The sequence below is a fragment of the Egretta garzetta genome, unplaced genomic scaffold (assembly GCF_000687185.1).
Source record: "Egretta garzetta isolate BGI_Z169 unplaced genomic scaffold, ASM68718v1 scaffold147, whole genome shotgun sequence".
NCBI classification, from domain to species: Eukaryota; Metazoa; Chordata; class Aves; order Pelecaniformes; family Ardeidae; genus Egretta; species Egretta garzetta.
The window spans coordinates 1,194,629-1,217,045 of record NW_009260173.1 but is presented as its reverse complement, the minus strand read 5'-3'; the positions used below and the strand labels follow the sequence as shown (position 1 = coordinate 1,217,045).

General features: G+C 43.4%; 1 protein-coding gene across 1 annotated transcript in view; it reads right to left on the bottom strand.

Moving 5' to 3' along the window:
• The window catches only part of SPOCK1 (SPARC (osteonectin), cwcv and kazal like domains proteoglycan 1), a 312,440-nt gene that overhangs the window by 77,478 nt on the left and 212,545 nt on the right, over window positions 1-22,417 (bottom strand). The window contains exon 5 of the mRNA XM_009641751.2: window positions 20,755-20,887. Within this exon, the coding sequence (XP_009640046.1) occupies window positions 20,755-20,887 (133 nt within the window). The remainder of the gene's footprint in view (window positions 1-20,754; window positions 20,888-22,417) is intronic.

The window sequence follows — 22,417 nt, the reverse complement described above, 5'->3', positions numbered from 1 at the left end:
AACAAAACCTCCCTTTCCCCCCCTCACAGCTCGGAGGCATCCCTGCACCTCCTCAGAAGGGCTCAGAAATTACCCAGCTGGATGGCAACACATCACCCTTCCGGCAGACTGTAATAATAATAATATTGTAAATTACTGCTGAAGCGTCACCAAATTAGAAGTCAAAACTGACAGCTTTTTTGGAGCCAGTTTCTGGAATCCTTTGATATTGAGCCTTGAAACTGTTTCTCGCAGTTGAAAAGGAGTGGTTTCTGCCACAGTACCTGAGCTGTCCAGAGGAGGTCACCTTTGAAGTGCAAGGAATTGAGGCATCTTTGCCCAAGTCCTGCTTTTACAGCTGCAAGTCCAGGCTGCTTAGAGGGGGGGGGGGGCTGGAAAATTGGGTCCTAGAGGCACTATCGGCTGAATGCCGCAACGTGCCTTGGACTGACACTACAGCAACGCCTTTTCTCATCAGGATATGGAAGGGTCTCACTCCCTGCAGAATCCATGAGAGTGAGGTTGATCCAACTGATGACTATTGCAGTTATTTTGCCACATAATCAATGCCCACCATGACTGATAACAGGCATTTATAGAGCTGACACTCAAACAAGATTTGATCTGCTCAACGGGCAGACGTTTAATGCCTTAAACAGAGGCTAAGTTCTCAGGCTGGGTATCTGCACGTTTGCCACAGGCTTTACAGACTAGTCCTCTTGGTCTTGTAGCACTACCAGCTATCCTTTGGGCTGCTGCTGGAAGGATCATCGTCAGCATCTAAAGGTTCAAATGTCATTCAACCAGTGCTATTCTTCTCTTGAACACTATGGAGAGTGGGAGCGTTTTGACAGATGAACGTCCTTGAAGATAGAAGGATGAAGCGTGACATTTAGCTGTTCACTTAGGTCACACAATCAGTGGGATACATATATACTTATGTATACATAAGTTGTTAACTGAGTTGTATTAAAATGCTGAAAATAATGTAAATATTTTTATTTCCAGTATTTGGCATACTGTCTCAAGGTACTACCAGAAGACACTGCAATGAAGAGCCATTGTGTTGATTTAGCCACACTGAAAAGATTGTAGAGCTCGTCTTATTTTGTAGCTATAATATATTTTATAAATATATTTCTATTTTTATATATAAAGCGCCTATCACTATGTTGATAAACATTCTTTGGAACCACTCTAACAGCAGAGGTAAGAACAGTAGTCAGCCTGTTGATACCTCAGCACTTCTGTTTCCAACCAATTAAAAAAAAAAAAAGCCACAGGTTAGGGTATCTGAGCCCTCACTTCCATGGGGAAGCATTTAATAAATCAGCGAGTACCGGCCTCCATCCCTTGGGAAAGGCACCAGTCCCTTCTCATCCTGACCACAGCCTGGCCAGCCAGATGGATCAAAGCCTCGCTGCCCTTAACCATTCTCCCGCTCTCTTGGTTGTCTCATCTCAACAGGGAAATTCCCCTCATCAAGGTGCTGAGGAGGGGACGTGATCTGGATCATTATGTTTAAAAAAAGAAATGAGAATGGGTGAACTGTGCTGTCAGAGTGATGCTGAAGGATGACAGCAGTGAGCAGAAGCCGACTGCAGCCCTGGGCACGGGATCGCCGAGGAATTCTGTCCCCCAAGCAGCGCATAGGCTGATGGCTGGAAACTGAGGGAACATGACTGATCCGCACAACTCCCTGGGTAGAAAAACATTTAATTTAAGAAAGATTAGATTGTCACAATTGCCCCTGACAAGAGTGCCTGTCTAGTGAGGCCTTGAGCCTATATTTTGGGCTAGCACTGTGTTCTTGCCAAGACCTTAAAAATATTCACAATACAGGCTGTCACCAGTGCTACATTTCCTTGTCACTCTCTAAGTGTGACTGATTTGCGAGATCAAGACTAAATTCATGATCAGCAGCAAGGGCACCTAACATGAATTATACAACTGGCTTTCTTTCCTTCCCAGCCTCCTGGATATGCTAAAGAAAATGCTTTCCCTGCATACGTTGTTGCTTTTTATATCCACACCATATTCTCTGGGTAAGGATGCGTGACTGCTCGGCGCAGCCCACCGTCTCCTCCCCGCTCCCAAAACAAAGATGATGCTCAGTAACAAGGAGGCAATTTGGCTGTTAAATATCAAAGCCCGCATTATAAATGTATTGATATCATGGCAGAGCGTCTTGCCTCCTGGATAAAATGGGGAAAAAAGTGGCGGTGGTGCAGAAGTGGTGCTAAACTCGCTTCAGAAAATCACCACCAAAGAAAGCGTTTGCTCGGTGCGGGTCTGGCGAGGCAGGGGCAGTGCCTGTGCAGAGCGTGCCATCGAGGAGACGGATGAGCTCTCCACTGAAGGTAAGGGGGAAAGAAAGCACAAAGTCAAGGGGATCGGCTGATTAGAGGAAAGAAGGAATAGGAAAGGACCTTTCCTTTCTCTTCACCTTCCCAAAATCATGGATACAGGGACGGAACTCAAGTCACTGAGCAGACAAACAGTGCATCCAGGAGGAGCCTGTGAAGTCAAGGGATCGGCTTTTAAATTCCCAGAGCTGACGAGAAGCGAGGGAACGACTGTCGACACAGAGGAAATACAAGGCCTAGAGAGTATCAGGTTTGGGAGGTGGCAAATGAGTCTCTCCCCAAACCCCGGATACAGCCCAAAGCCAACGGTGTAAAACGAGGGAGCCAGGGACGAACAGTGAGCAGAAAGACCCAGACAGCACGCTTGGCTCCCGCAGTAGTGAAAGATGATGTCTTGAGCCTATTAACAGAGCAATAAATCCCCCAGAGTAATCTGCCACCCTGAAAGCACAGTGTATCCTTAGTCTTGAGAGTTTTTGCCCAAGGGGAGAAGATACTGGAGTTTCAGTGTCAGCTCACATCTCGGATTCTCTGCTAAAGGTATCTTTAAGTGGGTCACTCCATTTACTGGTAACCTGCAAGATTTGATACTGAAGTCGCAGAGCGTCTTCTCTGCAGAAGAATTAGATGATAAAATTTTAGAGACTGACGGACTGGGTTTCACTGTCACCACAGAGATAATCAGTGATAACGAAGAAAGCTTTTTTCCAAGCCATTTCTACAGGAGTTTATAAGCTTTGCTGCCGTTATTTGGAAATTGCCAGGCTTATTCAAAGCTTTTGCATCCTGTGCTTGTGGGGTCTCATTCTTCCCCTGACAACACTGCAAAATTTATGACAGTGCACCAGAGGAAAAACATTAATTAAAAAGGCTTCTGATCAATGGAAATAATGATGACAAATACTGGATTTGAAATAAATTTTTAGGGTAGATATAAGAAGAAGAAAAAAGTAACTTTCCAGTAACTAACTACTTAGAGAAAAGAAATGGTGCAAGTTAAGCTAACCAAAGACCAGAACGAATGAGAAGATTCAAGGTGGAAATGCCAGGAAACCATTGCTGGCTGTCATTCAAATATTCTGTTGTGTCAACCCGGGGGCTGTTCCACAAGGCAATAAGTGAATAATTCTTCTCATTTGATTTTTCCAACAAATACAACCACTGTTCTTTAGTCACAGATTAGCCTAGGTGTTGCTCAAAAATGACCTGCTACCATTTTCCAGTTATGATTTAGGTCTGAAAAGTACTCTAATAAAAATATACAGAATCAACAAACAGAAGAAAGTGAGATGAAATTTAGATAACAATAATGCCAAATTTATCACAGTAGGAATATGATTCACTCTCACCTGTACATCTACAAGAGGTTTTCATCCCCTCATTCCTGAATTACAGATATCACCTCATCTAAACCCATGTATTATTCATACTTCTCTATTATTGCAGTAATCTGAGAAAGCAGACTAAAAAAAACACCTAACAAACTTATCAGGCATGAAGTTGTATTTCAACATCACAGAGCAAATCTATGGCAAACACCTTTGGGATCACGGCATTACCCTTGCAGGGGTGGATCAGGCACTTCTGGAGCCTCAGGTTTTGGCCCAGCCAGCGTCCCCGAAGTCCTGACCACCTTTCCTGCTAACTGCACAGAGCTCATTAAACAACAGCAAGGAACTTCTCTCCTTATTACATCTTTTTGATGCTGTGAGCCTTTAGCACAGGTGGAAGCTGTTTGCTGCAGACTGAATTCAGATATGTCATCTGCTTAATCCTAACCTGTAGTCACAGCCATCAATTCGTATGTTATTCATTTTATTAATCTTGTATTTCTCTAATATTTCACTAGATTTGACAGCAAAAGCTCTCTCTGCGTACGACTGTATGAGCTCATAACATTCTTACTTCATAAATGCATTCTGAATTAATCTTTACATGCCCTATTTCCTATTTCCATTTCCCAAGGAACAGCTTCTTTTTCTTTTTATAGACTCTGTATGGTCCTAAGAAACAGATAAGTGAACACAATAACAGTTAAGTGCCCTCAACCTGCAGCCCGTATCTTTTGGCATCAGCAGGAACACTTAGAGCTGCAAGACTGGATTCAGTATCCCCTATAAGTAAAATTGCTGCTGAAAAGAAAGTAAGACAGACATCTCTGAAGACTGAAGTGTCCCCATCTAACCCCTGTGTTCAGCACCAGCATCTACAGGGTGGCTTTATCAAAAGCACTGATGTCCTATGAAAGCTGAAAAAAATTTGGATGTGAAAACCCAGAAGGTCGATGCTGCCTTCCCTTGTGGAAGGGTGCAGAGTGTCGCCCCACCTCTAGTGCACAGGCGAAACGGCAATCCCAGTGTCTGGCAAGAGCGACTGGCTAAAGTTTGTTCAATTAGCAATACTGGCAGCTTAGGGCAGGTAAAACTGCCTGCAGATACTAGCGCTGGCATATCCCTTGCCACCACACGGTGGTGTGTCCTACAGCAGCACAAGCCTTCACCCTATCTTTTATTTAGACTATATTTGTATTTGGGCTGACCATGTTCTTTGCCTCCTTGTGCCTTCTCCCAGGCAAGTAGTCTCATGGTAGGCAAAAGGTACTTCAGAGAGCCTGCATGTGATGTACTCACAGTCTGGAAATAAAGGATCGGGAATATCAGGTAAGTGTTCGAACTAAATACAACAAGATTTAGAACATGCTTTTAGGTTTAAGGAAAAACATAGTCTTTAAATTACTGCTCTGGAATTTACTAGCTTAAAATGAAAGACCTTATGGCACCCCATCAAAGAGTTCTATAACTCAAAAGGGTTTGCTTTGCTCAGTGTTGCCTGTGCAAGATATATTTAGGTAATAAAACACCCTTCTGATGCTAACCCTCCTATACAGGCTCTATGATGACAGATTTTAGTTCTGAAAATACAGAGAGGTCTTTGTACAGGCTAGCATTCCTCTTCCATTTTCCTTACCAAGGCTTTTGCTGGTTGTTTTCTATTGCTTATTTGTTCGTTTGAACTGAAAGGCTTTGGATACCAACTTCACTCATGATGTGCATCCTACGGTCCCAGGTTTGGCATCCAGCACAAACCAGGCCAGATTCCAGCCTAGCGTAGCACATCAACTGAAACAGCCTTTCATTTCAGTCTCCCTGCAATTTAAATTGGTTACTTATGATCTGTAAATGTCTTCAAGCTTCACACTGTAGCTTACAGCACTTAGTCCCCCTGGGTGGCAGGTGCCTCCCTGACATATCTCTCTTGAGAACGTTGAACACCGAGACTTTCAAATTTGAATTTCTAGCAAGTAGCTTTCATTTTTGTGAAAGGCAAGATATTCCTGAAATAACTTGAAAATCTCAAGTTAAGAGGGAAAAAGTCCATTAACAAGTTGAAGCCTTGATCTGCAGGAGGCTTTTAGCACTTTATCTAATTTAATTTGTATTTAATACGACAGGTTTTTTTTCAAACAGTGCATCCACAATCCCTGGTAAGAACCCCTGTGAATGAAATTAATTATTTTGGACTTTCTGCAGAGTTCAGTTTTAAATCTTTAGATATTCTGCTTGACATTTATAGATAGTCCTGGTGTTGCTTTTGCCTTGTAAAGATGTCATTTCCACAGATAATTAATCCCATTGATTAACTCTATTTGTTACTCAGAGAGGCAGCTATGAGAAGAGGTAACGACTTACGCCATTTCCATTCCTGATCTTCCATTTACAACTCTCTTGTAGTTAGGACAAAATAAAAAAGTTGCCCACCAAACCAAGAACAGGCTGTTGATTATGACCTGGGTCAAGAAGTCTTGCAAGTTGTTATTCATGCACTGAATCTTCACCAAGGGTTGGAGGCAAGTCATACCCAAACATGACTGAAGGTTTGAGGATGCCATTGCTTTGACAGGCAAAAGACATGATTATACACCCACCCACTTTAGGTTTAAAATATCTGGGCACACAGACAGTTTTCACATTTCCTTTTAATATCTTACTTATTTCACTGGAGGTTCATGTCACTCCCACGTGGTGTCGCTGGCTATAAATACGTAAAGATCACCTCCATCCTCAGATTTACCCTCACCTTTTATCGCAACTACACCCCAATGGCAGCAAAAGCCAAAATAATGTCACACAGCTGCAGCACCAGATGTTACGAGTCTATTCCTACCCATTGGGGGAGCATGTAGCAGCCACGTGAGGGGTTGTGCTGAGCATCTTTGCCTGCTAAGTACTGGTGAAGGCAATGGAGCAAAAATAACAGAAATTGGAATGATGAGAGCCAGGCTTTCACACCCACAAGGGAATGAACCCTACCATCACCTTTGTCTCATCACCATTGTCTCTTTTTGGTTTTAAATTTGATAGCCAGTACTGTGCGTTTCCAGACACACACCCTTGCCAATGCCTTCATTCGAGAACAGTTTTCCTTTCCACTGTCTCTGAAAACATCATCAGTTCTGCTCTTACCTTAGGTCAATATTAAAACCGAAGCATTACAGTAAGTTTCTGCTTGGCAGGGTTGAGGTAGTGCCGCCTTGTTGATAACCTGAGTTTCAAATTTAGGGGCAGGACTAATTCCAGCCTCAAGACGTGTTAGGAAGGCAAAGGGGGAAGATGAAAAGCACCTCAATGACTACAAATTAGCTTTGGTAATAGTCTTACCCTGTGCAGCAATATTGGAAATGCTCTCTACCTTTTGTCTTTTGTTCACCCGTGCCAAACATTTATATTACATTGTCTTACTTAGAAGCTGAGATTGCAAAGGAGAATCTTTTATTTGTTGTTTATTCTCAGTCTTGTGAAAGTAGGAAAAGTTTCAGACCAACAGAATTCCTGATGCTATAACAACACTTTGAACTAATCAAGTTTGCTCAACTCATGTGGCCAAAAAGCAACCACACAGAAATCTAACGCCAACTAAATTTCCACCGCATCCCAGTGAAGTGGGCAAGATTACAGGTGTTGTGGACTCCAACTGTAAGACACAGTGTCCACAGACATCTTTACATGTCATGGGCCCTGCCTGCATGCCAACTGCCTGACTGAGGACAGGCTGGGGCGTAAAGGCACCCTGCTCCTCCCGGGACACGCGCCATGCCAAGCACGAGTACTGTAGTATGTAATAAGCACAACTGTTACACAGACCTGGCCTTCATTTGAGCCAAGACTAGCACTTTATGCAAGTCTCGAGTTTACCCAGCAGCCTGCCTCCCAGCAAAGCACTTGGTGTCTGCATCTGCTCAAGTTCAAGGTGCCGAGCATTCCCCCCAGCCTCCAAAGGGAGCTGCGCTGCGACGGGAGAGCATCCCGCACGCCAACAGGGTGCTGCTTCAAAGAGGTTGGTTTTTTGGGAGCTGCTGTTGGAAATCCAACTATGGACTTCAAGTCTTCAAATCTATTTTCTACTTTAAGCATGATGGAGGAAGAGAGCTGCTTCAGAGCATTTACAGCATTTACAGAAAGCAGGTTTTACAGACACTACGCTGTGTCATCCTAAGCCAGGGAGGTGTGAGAACGCCGTGGAAGAGATGCACTTTACCACATGTGAGAGAAGGACACAGCTCCTGCCTAACTAGAAAAGGCCAGGTTTCATCTCTCCACTTAGCTGGACTAATCTAACACTTCGGTTCGCGCCTACCTGGAACTAGAAACAGCTCAAATACAATACAGAAAATAAAAACCAGATTCACCTGAAGCCAAAACAGTACATGTGGCAGCCAAAATGCATTACATCATGTGATCGCATGTCTGTAAGAAAAGAAACCCTATGTCTCAACACAAATAGTAAGACTGCAGGCCAATTTTAATACACCGTGTGGCGCCCGGCTGCGGGCAGACATGCAGGAATAGGACACAAATATCCCCCTGCTGACTGAGCCCCACCAGCGGGTCCAGCTCACCACCCCAGAGCTCTGGCAGGGGGGTGCATCCTGCAGAAGACACAACCCAACGGAGAGGGTCCGCAGGACGCTGCCTTGGACTGCCCCAGGGCACGAGATCTATTTGCAGAGGTCCTGCAGGCTGAGCTCCGCAAGGCTGAGCAGAACCCTGGATTAGAATTGCACCCTACAAGGTTTTCCTGTCTTCTCTATCCTACACATGAACTGGAAGAGACAGCTCGAGTAACAGCGCCATCTCCCCTCCAAAAGCCCTCTGCTTTTCTGGTAATAATTTCTTTTGGTTTTGAATTGACTCTCATCAGGAGATGCAGATGAACACAGTGCTATGGGCTATGCCGCTGGCTGAAGCAAGCCAGCCCCAGCCCCACTCAACTGCTGAAGTTTTTAAAGGCTCCTGTCTGTGCTACCTGAGGAAACTTTTCTTTAAAAGACATTTTGGCACACTCTCCCCCTCATATCACTCATTTAAAAAAAAAAAAAAGCCTTTTTTGACCTGACAACGCAGGTTACTAAGTCTTTTGAGATGTCTGCTCTATCAATCTGCAGAAATTCATACTGAGATCTCACAACCAGCATTACTGAAATCTAAACTAGGAAAGTTCCCCTTCTCCTTTATTTCCCTGCCTTTTCATCAAGATCCCCTGCAAGAAAAAGTGAGCCCAGCCGGCTTGCCCTAAACCGACCCACTTCACGTTCTTTTCTTGATTTGAACAGGTAACAACAAAAGACAAAACTTGCATTAACAAGAAAATATCCTCCACTGCCATAGACATGGAATAAAATATATACCATCTTCTTCTGGGGAAAAAGGGTATATTTGCAGCAGAAGCTACTTTTACTAGGATTACATTACAACATTACAGCAAACTAGAAAAATGTTGTATTTCAGCAGAAGCTACTTTTACTAGGATTACATTACAGCAAACTAGAAAAATGTTGTATTCTTGACTGTGATCCTGTCTCCCTACGTATTTATTTCTATATGTAACACATTACAATGGGTAAAAGAAAAGTATACACCGTTGGAGAACAGTCTGAAGCACAGGGAAACCAAAATTAATAGGTATAACTACATGGATTTTAAACCCTCTCCTCTGCTTTCCTCTCTTTATAATGACAATACCAGAGGTGAGGGGAACGCAACGAGCTGAGCTCTCCATTTCTGTTTTGTGTGGTATTACCTCTGGGAAGAAAACCCCCAGTGAATCAAAGACCACCACTCGTATCATCTCATTGCCAGTGTCTGGGCACAGGCCCAGTACGTGGAAGTTGTTCTGCAAACAGTGAAACAAAGTCCAATTTTTCTATGAATTAACGTCCCCTGCATCTTAACATCCCCACTATAATATTCTCAGCATTCTTCTTTCTCCTTCCCACAGACTCTGTCCCAAGACCATCAGTTCTAAACCACCTTCTACACCTTCTGCAGCCGATCACTGCAACGCTCCCAGGTCCTCTCCACAACCCAAGCTCCCTCCTGCCATTTCCTTTGGTTGGATGGAATAAAGACCTTAATGCAGAGTACCTGGAGGTATAGGGAGGGGGAAATGGAGAAGAAGATATGAACAGCCCTCAAAGGGAATGACAAAGTCATCTAGAAATGACCCCAAATCCTTATAATACCATTGAAAAGTAATCTGGCTGACTCCATGTTTTGAAGATTTGGAGGACTCTGTCCCACCTCCACCACTTCACCTTCACTTCCCACCTCCTATCATTCTACCTGCAGCAGCTATCACAATACCTCCTCAGTATTGTGTCTATAATATCAATGCAATTTCTTTCTAACACCAACTAAACACATTTGATATGATGCAATTACTTCGCGCATGACTTTAAAACCCAATTTAGCTGTGCATCTTCACTGCACAGATTTTTTTCAAGTATGAGAAATGTGCTTGCTTGTGCACTTCATGCCACACTGACAACTCATTGAGTAATGTCAACCCCAAGATGCGTTTTCTAGTCCAATTATACTATAGGGGCACATTTGAGCATGATGCATAATATAAAGAAGATACACACATAAATCCCATTACTGTTAATGGAAACTATGTGCATTGCACCTCCCACACACTGTTCAAAAACTATGCCCCACAGAATAATTTTAAATAACTCATATTCTACACAGTATGAACCTGTTATCTAAAACCTATTCCTTTGCCTGCTGTATTATAAAGGGACAAGAGACAGTTTACAAAGAACAAGCCTTAGGCTTCAGTCCCTTTGAGTTTCCAGCCTTTTCTTTTGAATACTAAAAATGGAGAGCAGTCTGTATCATTCAAATAATCTAATTTTCCAATCCACCTTCATTAACATTGCTGGCTGAAGCCAATTACAAATGCCTTAAGGCTTATACCCTCATAAGCCTAGTGCGACAGGTCAAATTTTATTGTTTGCTCCATCCATCATTACTGACACAGTAATTCAAAGTACACAATGCACCGTCTACCCACCGCTTCCTCTTTCTCCCTGTGCACCTGCTGTAATTTTAATGTAGACGCTTATTTATAAAGTACATTATCTTCTGTCATTCAGTGCCGGCTTCTTCCACACACGTGAAAAGAAAAAGCCTCAAGTTACACTGCTCTTCTAGCAGCATCTAACGTTCTCTCCTTTGGGGTACGGTGCCCAAGCAAGTCATCGCTGGTGATGCGCTTCATCAACAAATACTTTTTATAAATGTAACGCAATGTGGTAATGAGAATTAAAAAAAGAAAAGAAAAAAAAGAATTCAGTCTCAGAACAACCAACACCAGGAGAGGGGGAAAAAAAAAAAACCACCCAACCAACTTTTGGAGTGATCTAGAGAGCTAACCAAGATGTTCACTATGTAAAACATGGCTGATAGGCCTACATCTTCCAGCCTAAAGACAAGCACGTAACTTCATTTTTCAAGACACTAATGAGATGCAGTCTCATTTAATTCAGTAAGACTTCAGCACATATATTTGAAAACACTCCCTAGAAAAAGGTTGGTTTTCTGAGTTTCTGGAATACTGAGAAGCCAACAGTAGGAGCGTTGCATATTCAGGCTTCTGATTATTGGCTGCAGTTACCTGGGTGCCTAAATAAAAACACTGCCTTTGATACCGCAGAAGTTTGTAAATGAGAAGGAGAAAAAAAATCAGTGACATTCCAAACATTATTTCATCCCTCTCAAAAAAGCATATGTGGGTAAATCAGAAAGGCATCAGGAGCAAACATTTCCTGCTTTGATTTCCCTTCTCCAGCATTGGTCTTTGCTATGTAAAGGAACTCTGCTTCCCCTTCCCCCTCCCCCCCCAAAAAAAAACAACCCACAAAACACCAAAACCAGAAAGAAACAAGAATCTAGGTTAAATTATTTTACCACGCTACAAACTGCTGTAACGAACCCCCAAAATATTTGTTGTTGTTTGACAATGCCTTGGCAAAGAGTATTTCAGAGGCGTCTGACTCCCCTCCACCCCTCCTCATTGGGGTTTTGGGGGTAATCTGGTAACAAGTGCCATGTAAACATGAGGAGCTGCGGTATTATACGGCACGTCTAATTAGTAAGAATTCTAGAGACATGAACTGAATATATCCAATATAAACAAGATCCATCTAAGGGAATCCTATCAATTGAATTCTCGTCAATTTAAATGAATGCAATAACAAAAACCCCATAAAACCCCCACAACAGAGTACTTCTTTTATTTGACTTAGAGTTTATTATCTTGTGGGAGCACTGGTGAAATTCAAGACAACCACCACAGACCCCCCCCCACTTCTGCAGCACCAAAAAGATGAGCTCTTTCTGTTGCTTCACGGAGCTGCGCGAGGATTAACAGAGCCATTTGGGACCGCCGGCTTGTAAAGAAGTTACTGGAGTTGGATGCAAGAGAAGGAACCTTTTGCTGCCTGAAACTTCATCCCTTCCCATCGCTCCGTGATGGTGCACGCTTTTTGGAAATCTGAAGGTTATTTTGTTCTGCACAGGTTTCTTACACTGCATTTCCCAGCATGGAATTCATCCACAACTACTGCAGCTACATATTGAGAAGGGGTTTTTAGGGCATTCAGTGCAGTGTTTTCTATACACTCAAGTTACCCAAATGATATGAAGAACGAATTACCACTTGCAGCAGCACGCCTAACAGATATTTTATTGCAAATTCCCCCAGATTCTGTGGGCTTCACTTGGTAATTAAAACATTCAACTTTGACAAGCCTTAACTACGGTAAAATAACAGATTCAGGCATTAAAGAAAAAAAATACGGATTTAGAAACTGCCAAAATACGTTAATCGCAAAGAACCCAGTCTGTGCAAAGCCAAATTGGTTTGGACGGAGCAACATTAGAATAGGGAGAAACAAACTAAAAATATCCTTTCCCTGCAAGGCAAGGTTACAGAAAGGAGACAAACATTGCCATCCCCCAATTAGACCAACCTGCTTAACCCATAGTCGTTAAAACTTGGAGGAGGTACACGTTTGGGTAAGTTTTGCTTTCGGTCTGGGCCTTTTGCTCACTGGCCCCAGTAGAAATCAAAGCGGTAGGAATTGTAACTGATCTCTCTTAAAGGAAAGGATACAAAGGAAGAACAAAACCAGGCTGTGAGCTATCCACCTGTCCCCAAAACGCCTCCAGCTCCTGCCTTCATGCAGGACACGAGAGCGCGTCAGCCTCCAGCGGAACCAAAGCAGCCCCCTTCTCCCTTCCCAACCACACCCAAAGCAGCCCCCCTTCTCCCTTCCCAACCACACCCAAAGCAGCCCCCCTTCTCCCTTCCCAACCACACCCAAAGCAGCCCCCCCCCTTCTCCCTTCCCAACCACACCCAAAGCAGCCCCCCTTCTCCCTTCCCAACGCTGACCAGAGCCTCTAACAGAGTTTCAAGCAGCCGGCTTCCCGCAGAAACAGTCAGTATCCTCTGCGTAGGAGGATTCTTCATGGGATCATAAAGATCACCTGGTTTGTTGGTTTTTTTTTTTGCCAACCTGTGTTTGCAGAACTGTGTTAACAAAGGCTCCTTCTCCAAAAACTGAAGGGATAGCCACAAGCAGGCTCGGAAAGGACATCATGTCTTGGGCCGCAGCAATTTCTCATTAATTCATAGAATCTCAAACCTGGCAATGTGCCAAAGCAGCCGTTACCACCTAAAAACTGCCCAGAGCTCTTCATTTTTTCCTCTATCTGTTGATTCACTGCAGAAGCCTCTATTCTAGCTGTTCTCACAATCCATGCTACGCCAGGTAAAAAAACCTTGCAAGCATGTGTATATTCCTGGGGTTTTTTTTCCTGGGGTTTAGCTGGGAAGCTGTCGCAGAAGCGGCCACAATGCACAGATTAGTGGTTACGCAAGCCTAGTTTTTCCCAGTTAGGATATAAAACGGGTAGAGGATTGTTTGGGATTTTGAATTTACTATTTGACAACACTGAAAAGCAAAAGCTTCTCCACTTCAACATAAAACTAAATGGGATTTGAAAGGAAGCTCAAGAATTTGCCAAATTGCACGGTTATTTGAACAGAGTTTGAAAGTTACAGTTCCCAGCTCCCTCGGGGCTTAACAGAGGTCACCCTGACCAGGGGAAAGTACAGATCTCTTGTTCTGGACTGTTTATTTGTGGCCAAAACACCCCTGAGAGGCAGCACTGGAGAGAACATAGGAGGCAGAAAGACATTTTTGCGAGTACGTTATTGACCAAAAGATAAATGTCGTTCTTTGAGCATATGCAAAATATCTTAAGATATTGGCACAGATTACAAGGTACGCAAGGATTGAGATCTACCTTATTCCCGATTCCCTGCTCGTTCCTTGAGGCCATGCCGAAACAGAACCGCAGAAACACCAGGGTGTCTTTAGGATAAACAGCACTTCATCAAATAACGTTGCTCACCCCATGCCTCAAGCTAAACAAACTGTGCCGCTGCGGCAGGCAAGGTGTGGAGCTCTAGGTGCTTTGCTGCCTGAGAGACAAGGTTTGTCATTTAGGACTTGATTGTGCACTAACAGCTTCCCCCGGCTTTTGGATGGCTCGAGTCCCACCGGCCCAGGCTACAGGCTGAGGAACACCCCCCCTTGCCGGGAGCACAGGGGCCAGATGCACCCGAGTCAAGCGAGCGCTCTACAAAGGTCCCCAGCATCAGGCGGATTCTAGTCCTCCCGCAGTCCTCTGGTGCTTCCCTTTTGTTATTTGTGAGAATAAAGTCATTAATGCCGAGAGCCTTGTGCCAGACACATTGTTACTGCTAGGAAACCCCCTGCAACAAAATGAATCAAATAATGAAATAAGAACGAATGTTGAAAACCTACTCCTGCAGTAAGGAAGCAGCAACAACTCTGTACAATATTTTTCTTTAGAAGACTCCATCGGAACAGTCACATCCCATGAAACCTGTTGATTTCCACAAGAAGATATTTGAACCCTCCCTTAAAAACCCTGACCAGCTCCATCAGAAAACTCCAGGCAACTCAGCAATGGTGCTGTCACGCCTTCTGCAGGCACATTTGATTGCTGGCGTGATTTCCCTTGCACATCCCTTAATATCAAATTTGTTACCATAACAGGAGGTGATTTTTCCATTTTCAAACAAAAAGAGACATGATCACAGACTTAATTAGTTTGCAATGATTTAATTAAAGTTTGCAGAACAACAATGTACCTAATTAGAAGCATAATAATTATACCAATGTACCTTTCTATCTTTGAAGGGACCATTAGTCATTGAAGTGGTATGTTTTGAAAATAAGGATGATCTTAAATTACATTTTCTGATTAGTTAAGTGCAGTCATTGTCATGTTCAGGTAATTGGTGTATTAACTAGCTTAATTAAACCTCCTGTAAAACTGACAGCTACAGAGTTATTCTTCTTAATGTGTTGCTAACAAAAACATTAACTAATTACATAGCGCTCTTTACAGGGCCTACTTACCTCACAGGCTTAATTCTTTAGTACTTCAAAGAGCTTTGAAAACTCTGGCTGCGATGCACTCTGGAAGTGCTTGGTATTGTCAGGGTATTAGATAGAGCTGGGACACCCAGGAAACACCCATTTCTCTTTACAAAGTTCTATAAAAAGGGAGTGAGCAGGTGCATTTTAAAACATCCACATTTCAAGTGGTAACTAGAGACTCAGTGAAATTTTTGACAAACCTAAAGCCCACTGAGTTCAAAGTTACCAGGAAAGGGCGATAGAGAGTTTCTAAAGTTTCCAGAATTATAGCAAAATTATGCAAGTCCAAAAACCTGCTAGGAATGACTGCTGGACACAGGGTAGGTACAGGCCATGTTCTACATTTGTGTTCAAATTTCATAGGGCATGGGCCCTGATTTATTGGGGCAACTAAAGAATCCCTGTACCCAGGAGGACTAGCTCATCACCTAGGAAATAAAACAGGAACAAAAATCCCACCACACACCACAACCAAGCATTTTCATTCCCTTCAATTTGAGCGCTTCCATGAAGCAGATGAAGTAACCCAGAGCAACAACCGAGACATTTTGAAGACGCTTCAGAAAAAGAAGCAGAAAGGTTTAATGCCTGAAGGGTGGCAGGATATTCAAGCAGTACAACTCCTACATATGAAGCTAAATCAACTTAAGAGCCACTACAGCACTCTGCACCCGTGTCTCCTGTTGTGGTCATTTGGGCGACATTTTGAAAACCCTTGTAGCACAAGATCTGGACATGGACTTCTCATCGTTTTCAATACTTGCCCATTCAGTTTTGTGTTGGAAACCAACACCTTTGAGTATTTTCCAATGGAAGATGAAAAAGATAAGTTTCTTTTGACTAGCCCTCAAATTAATTGAGATGCTGAAGGTTTCTATGTATTTGATGGAACTGAGACAGCAAGTTACAAACCCTGATAGCCTCTATCTAAATCAACCAGTACACTTAAACATGGTGGTTTATAGTTTGGGGTTGGTTTTTTTTTTTTTTTTCCTGTGAGCCTTGTATTATTGAGTGCTTTGGGTTGGATCCCTCTCCCCAGTTCTATCAAGAAGTTCTTGCCTCTAGACCTACAAGGTCTTTTTCCATGAAGAAAATTTTACTTCTTAAAAAATAAAGTCGGTTTTGATGAAAAGCCATTCCGTTAGCAAACCTCAAGAAAATCTGCTGCACTGACTTCCCAAGGATGCTCGGACCCGCCATTAAGCCAACACGTTAACCTGAGCAAGGATCCGCAATTCTGTTTCCCTCTTCTTTTACCCCCAGTATCAGTTATTGAGCATCTCTAGAGATATCCAGGCAGAATACCACACCACAGCAATGGTCCCCAAGAATACGCCACCCAGCCCACATTTCTGCTGGGCCAGTAACCTTTCCTCTGCCACTCTGCAAACGGCTGCCTTCAGAGAATCCTAATCCCTTAGAATCGAGGTGGATGGGCACAGTCAGTCTCCAGAATCACCAGCACTATAATTAACATAAGCAAAATGCTTTCTTTCAGAATGCAATCTCTGCAGAAAGCACCAGAACAAAGAGTGGAGCAGTCTGAGGATTATCAAGCAGCACAAACCAGCAAAATGCTAACGCTTTTGCTGTTTTGCCATACAGCCTTTATGAACAGGAGATTTTTATTATTCAGTCAGGAGTAACTAAGACATCATTTAAAAGAACAACAATTAAAAATGCATTCTATGTCACTTCCCTGGAGTTGAATCCTTACAGATTTCTTGAAATTTTCATGAAAAGAGAACAAATCAAAGTCCTCCATATCCCACAAGCTCTACTGAGCATCATTCCAGATCAAGTTCTGCAGTCTGAATTTTGCCTTAAGGTCTGAAACTAAGCTTTGAACAGGTAGAAACGAAAAATGCCAAGCAATGACACAAGTAATGCTCAGGACCTGCTTAAAAAGAAATTTCAACCTGAGTCAAAGTTGAAATGGAAAAGGAATATGCTCCTTTCTTAAAGACTCCGTTCCCAGCTTGCCTTATCTAAAGATACGGATGGCTCCGTTTCTCCACGAGAACCCAAGAACCACATTAGTTCAGCCCTGTGATCCCTCAGCCTAGCACCCTGCCAAGCTGCGGACCCTTACAAGTAACAAAACTACAAAGGAGTAAAAGACAGTCATCCCAGCTTTTGGTAATCACTGGCTTAGGGACCCCGTGTGATAGAGGTTTCCCAGCCTGCAGTGGATCCATTCTCCATGGATTTATAGAAATCCCATTTATAGCTTTGGCCTGCACAATACTGCGCTGCAGTGGATTTCACCATTTTATTTTGAGTTGAAAAAAATCAAAATACTTTGTTTTGAAACTACCGATGTGTGATTTCATTAGATCTTGTTTTCTGAAGCACAACATTCCTTTTCCAATATTAGTCATGATTTCATATAAAAATCACACCGAAGCGTTCTGGTTAATTCTGTGCTTCCTTGCAGGTTCCACGTCTCTGGCAGCCATTACTGCCCTTCCCTGAGCACCTCCTAGTGCTACCACGTCAGCTTTGAGATGAAGTGACGGTAACCGAAGGCAGCGAGAAGTCCAGGCATTTACAGAGAAACATAAGCACCTTTTGTGCTTGCTCTCAATTCCTTTTTTAACACTTCATTTGCACTTTTGCCTGGCAGTGACCATTATAATGTCTTCCAAGAAACAGCCAGAATTATTCTAAGATCAAGTGCCTAAATGAGAGCCTGCGATACGTACATTCGGTTATTTTCCCTTCATGTGAGTTACCATGCATCTATTGACACCCAAGTTCCATCTGCATCTAACCAGTCACACTGCTACGGCATCACCACCTTCTTATTTGTTTTCACCTCAGCTAACAGGTCAAGGGACGGACAGAGCAACCCCTGGTACAAACATCCCTGACAGTGCTGAGTGGTCATCCAGTCATCCGCGCGATGCTTTGACGCCGCCCTGCCAGGCCATGAGGTGTAAGCCCAGCCCCTGCCTCCTGCCGAACCCCCGCTGGGCTGGCAGGAAAAGGCAAAAATCAAACTGAGGCAGGATGGATCAAAACGCTGGTGCGTACGCGTGCACCGCCTGCCTATGCGAGTAGATGGCCAACATACCATTTCAGAAGACTTTTTTCCCTGGAAATGTAGTGGCTACTCTCCATCTTTTGTTTACAAGCTTAGCGAGAACCCTTTCATTTGCCCAGGAGATCATTACGCGTTCACAAAGCAGCTGATGCCCAGCCAGATATGCATACATACATACAGATGCAAAGCAGCGTGGTATTTACCCACACTCAAACGTTCACCTTTTTGCATTTTCACAGTCAATACTGGAACATGCCAGCACTGCGCTGCCAGAAAAAAATACGTTTCCACAGCACTGCATATGAAAGAAAATCACCAAAGTAAAGCTTTGATTTTAGCAACTCAAGGGGAAGAAAGAGGGATCACGTTATCTGGTGAAAACTGATGGTGAGTTTGAGGGAAGCAGTTGTATTCTATTCATAAAAGATGTCAGAAACCCATCATCATTACTGACCATAAAAACGTTATTTGTTGGGACATTACAACATACCATTTAGTTTCAATGCTCCGCCTCAACTATTTTCACCTCATTTACCAAAACTGGTCTTTTGAGGGGGGAAAAAAAAATGTCACGAAGCAGAGCTTTTAGAAGAAATTGTAGCGGAGCCATGATGTTCTACAGGTTACTGCAATAATACACTCACAGATTTACAATGCACTGTATGCAGCAAAGAATAACAGCACTGCTATAAGCATCTCCTTGATATTGCATACAGGTCAAGCAGATGCATGTCCTCCCACTGGGACAGGATGGTGCAGAAGGATTACCAGTCAGCATGACACTGGAGGAGTCGTCAATCAACAACAACAAAAAAACGTAGCAAAAGCAACTACAAATATGTGACGTGACAAGCACTCGCTCCTGTGGAACAGTACTGGGACCGCAGTGAGACCCTCCCTTCCCCAGGCATCGGTGGAGAACGTGGGCAAAATTGGTGGAAGTTTGCTGCACTTAAGAAAGCATCAAGATGCCATAATTGTCAATGGCTGGGAGAGGAGCAGCTGACTGGTAAACACATCATAAACAAAGATGAGACAAAGTTGCCTTTAAAAAAAAAAAAAAAATCCAGCTGAAGCAGAGGCAACTTCTGGGAGGTGTGTCTACCACAGTCAGGCACACCAGCAACAGGAACCGTTTGATGTTTTCGTTATGGCCATCAGGTTTACAACACAGTCACAGCCGTTTGGCAAATTTATGGCATTAGCAGAATTTCTGATGCAAATCGTTTGGATCTTACTGTGAGAAATATAGAAGGTCAGAAAAGACGCAGAGCTAACAGGGATGCAGGTAAGATGCACGGGAATTACTAAACATGCAAGGAAAGCTATTTACTGCAGAATGTCTTATTTACTCTCGAGAGTTCAGACAGAAAAAATTGGTTTTGAAATAAGCCCAATTTTAATCCTAATTACCAATGCAGAATTACTGTATCACATACTCCTAGAGAGTATTAAGGAGACCAGCTTGTTTAACAGGCAGCTTGGAACGCTTTTTCTGAAGTTTGTGTGCACAAGGATGAGTTTCTGCTGGTTTTCTCCTCTGGCCATGCAAATCCTTCAGCTGGAATAGAAGAGAGGCTTCAGCGAAGTGGCCATGGCAGCATTTTAACGTTTGTGTCCATTAATGGATGAAGAAGTCAAGCTGCCCAGCTGAGAAGGGGACACAGCTACAATAGCATCACCGCTGTTACGCCACAGCAGAGAACGTTTTCCCCCATCACTTTTTGTTTTCCTGGATTTTTGGATTTTACACAGTAGTTTTCCTGGCTGTCAAACCTTACCTCGCGTGCAGGAAGAAAAGAAAACCTTAGGGGTATTCCCTAAACGTGACTTCCAGTGCCTGACGTGCTGTCTGTGGAACACGCATGCGAGACATGGAAGGCTTTCTTTGCTAATGGGAGACCGGGACTGTTGAATGGCTGCAAAGCCGATTTCTTTTATTGCCTCAAGCCCTAAGGTGATCGTGTTTTCAGTATAACAATGAGCCAATTTATCCCTGCTGGGTTATGGGAATTTTTTTTTACGGCACCATATATGCTGCATCTGGCACACAAGCCTATTAAAACTGTAGTTTAAATGAACTGTAATATGTTACCCATGCAGCCTGGATTAAAAAAAATAATTAGAAAAAATAAAATATCTGTCACAGAGCAATGGTACTGCCAAGTTATTTTACCATTGGAAACCAAATCTTAAAACCAAGAACTACCTCAAAATCCTCTTGGCCGAACAAGCCAATCTGATCAAATGAATTTTTTCTGTTGCATCATCAATATTGAAATTGTTCTGCTTCATTAGCAAGAATGAGCTATTTAGAGAAACACGAATCATGAAAGCCGTAAGGTTCCAATTTGTCATTCCGATTTGCTGTTTGTCAAGAATGTAACAGCCTACATTGATCACCACTTCTGACACAGAACCACACCAAGAACTAAAGCAGACTCTGATTTAACACTGCCTGTTAGCAAAAGCCATTTCAGCTTCACACTGCAGCCTGGATGGCCACGACCGACAGGATTTCAGCTCGCAAGCAGAACTGACCTTGGTGGTGTACGTGTGTCCATCGGACCCACAGACGGCGCTGGCACGCGTCACGGGGCAGGGCTTGCACTTCGCGATGTTGGCTGGTCCAGTCCAGTGCTTCTGGGCCACGTTTCCTTTCTTTTGTCGAAGGCTGTAAAAGAAGAGACATCGGGTTGTTTTGAACAGGCTTGTATAAAGCAGAAGAGCGAAAGCTTGTCTGACTAAAGCAAAGCTGGATTTTCATCACAGTATTAATTTAAAGCAAGTAAATTAAATGTAGCTCCCAACAACGCTCTATGATATGGCACAGATCAGCAGACAATCCGAAAGCCATAAGTTAGTAGGCTGTCCTAGAATTACAATGCTTGGCGGCTTCATTTTGATTTATAACTCCGAATGACTTCACTTAACAACGCAGCATTTTGTTCCACTGCACAGCGGTTCTGGTGGAGCAGGCAAGTAACGTTGCATCAGGTTGTACTTACAGACATTTTCGCCAGGCCTCCTCCGAGCTGCCAAGTGACTGGTAAAATAGCAACAATTTGAAAAGAAAACCCTTTGAAAAACATCGCAATTTACGTTATGCTTATACCGCCGTATAAAATCATGGAACAACTTTGCCACTGAACGTGCAGCAGTGCTCTCTGCGCGCCAGCTCCTGCACAGCGGGTGGGCTCGGATCAATCCCAGTCCCCCCAGGAACGTGTGGAGTGACAGAGAGCGTCTCCAAACCCACAAATGCATTGGTACCCTGGGAGCGACTACAGTCGTCCTCAAGTCATGGACTAGTCAATTATTGCATTAAAAATGTCTGTGAGGAGACATCTGCTCCAAAAGCTTATTGCAAAACATGTGCAATTGATTCCGATTAATAGCTCATTTTCCAGTGATAACGAACTACTCGACTGATAGGGCATCCCGTAATTATCACCAGCACACTGTTGTCAGCTGATGAAAAGTTTGCTTTAGAAACCACAAGCCAGTGTTACAATGCAGATTCATTTTGGCCATGTGCACTTTTCTTTCCCCTGAAAACCCTTCCGGGGAAGGCAAGGCATCGCATCAGCTTTGCTGGAGACTGTGGAGAAAAATCACTGCCACCTGTCCCCATACCACAGTAAGAGAGATGTAACAGTTCAGCCAGAAATACATTTCAATGCGCTGTTGAATGACTTTATCACAGTTTTAGAAAAATATATACAGATATATTTTAAAGCAATTTCACTACAGCTTGCAATTTGCCACACAATACCAACTCTGATGTAATGACACACTCAGCTGCTAAAATAATAAAAACTCTATTCTTTCATCTCAGTTCTAGTTTTCTTCAAGTCCAACGTTTGTCACAGTGACTAACAGTATTATTAAGACGTTTGTGTCCACAGAAGGAATCCAATCACAGCATTGGGAAAACTTTGATATGGTTGCCATCGTGGTGGGATGACTCACGCAACCAGAGTGCTGCAATGGATGGCTACGAAATCCTCGGAAGGGACCAGTATGAGGCTCAACAAGACTCAGTGACCAGGTCCTGCCCTGGGGTCACAACAACCCCACACAGCGCTACAGGCGTGGGGCAGAGTGGCTGGAAAGCTGCCCAGCGGAAAAGGCCCTGGGGATGTTGGTCGAGAGGGGGCTGGATATGAGCCAGCAGGGTGCCCAGGTGGCCAAGAGGGCCAGT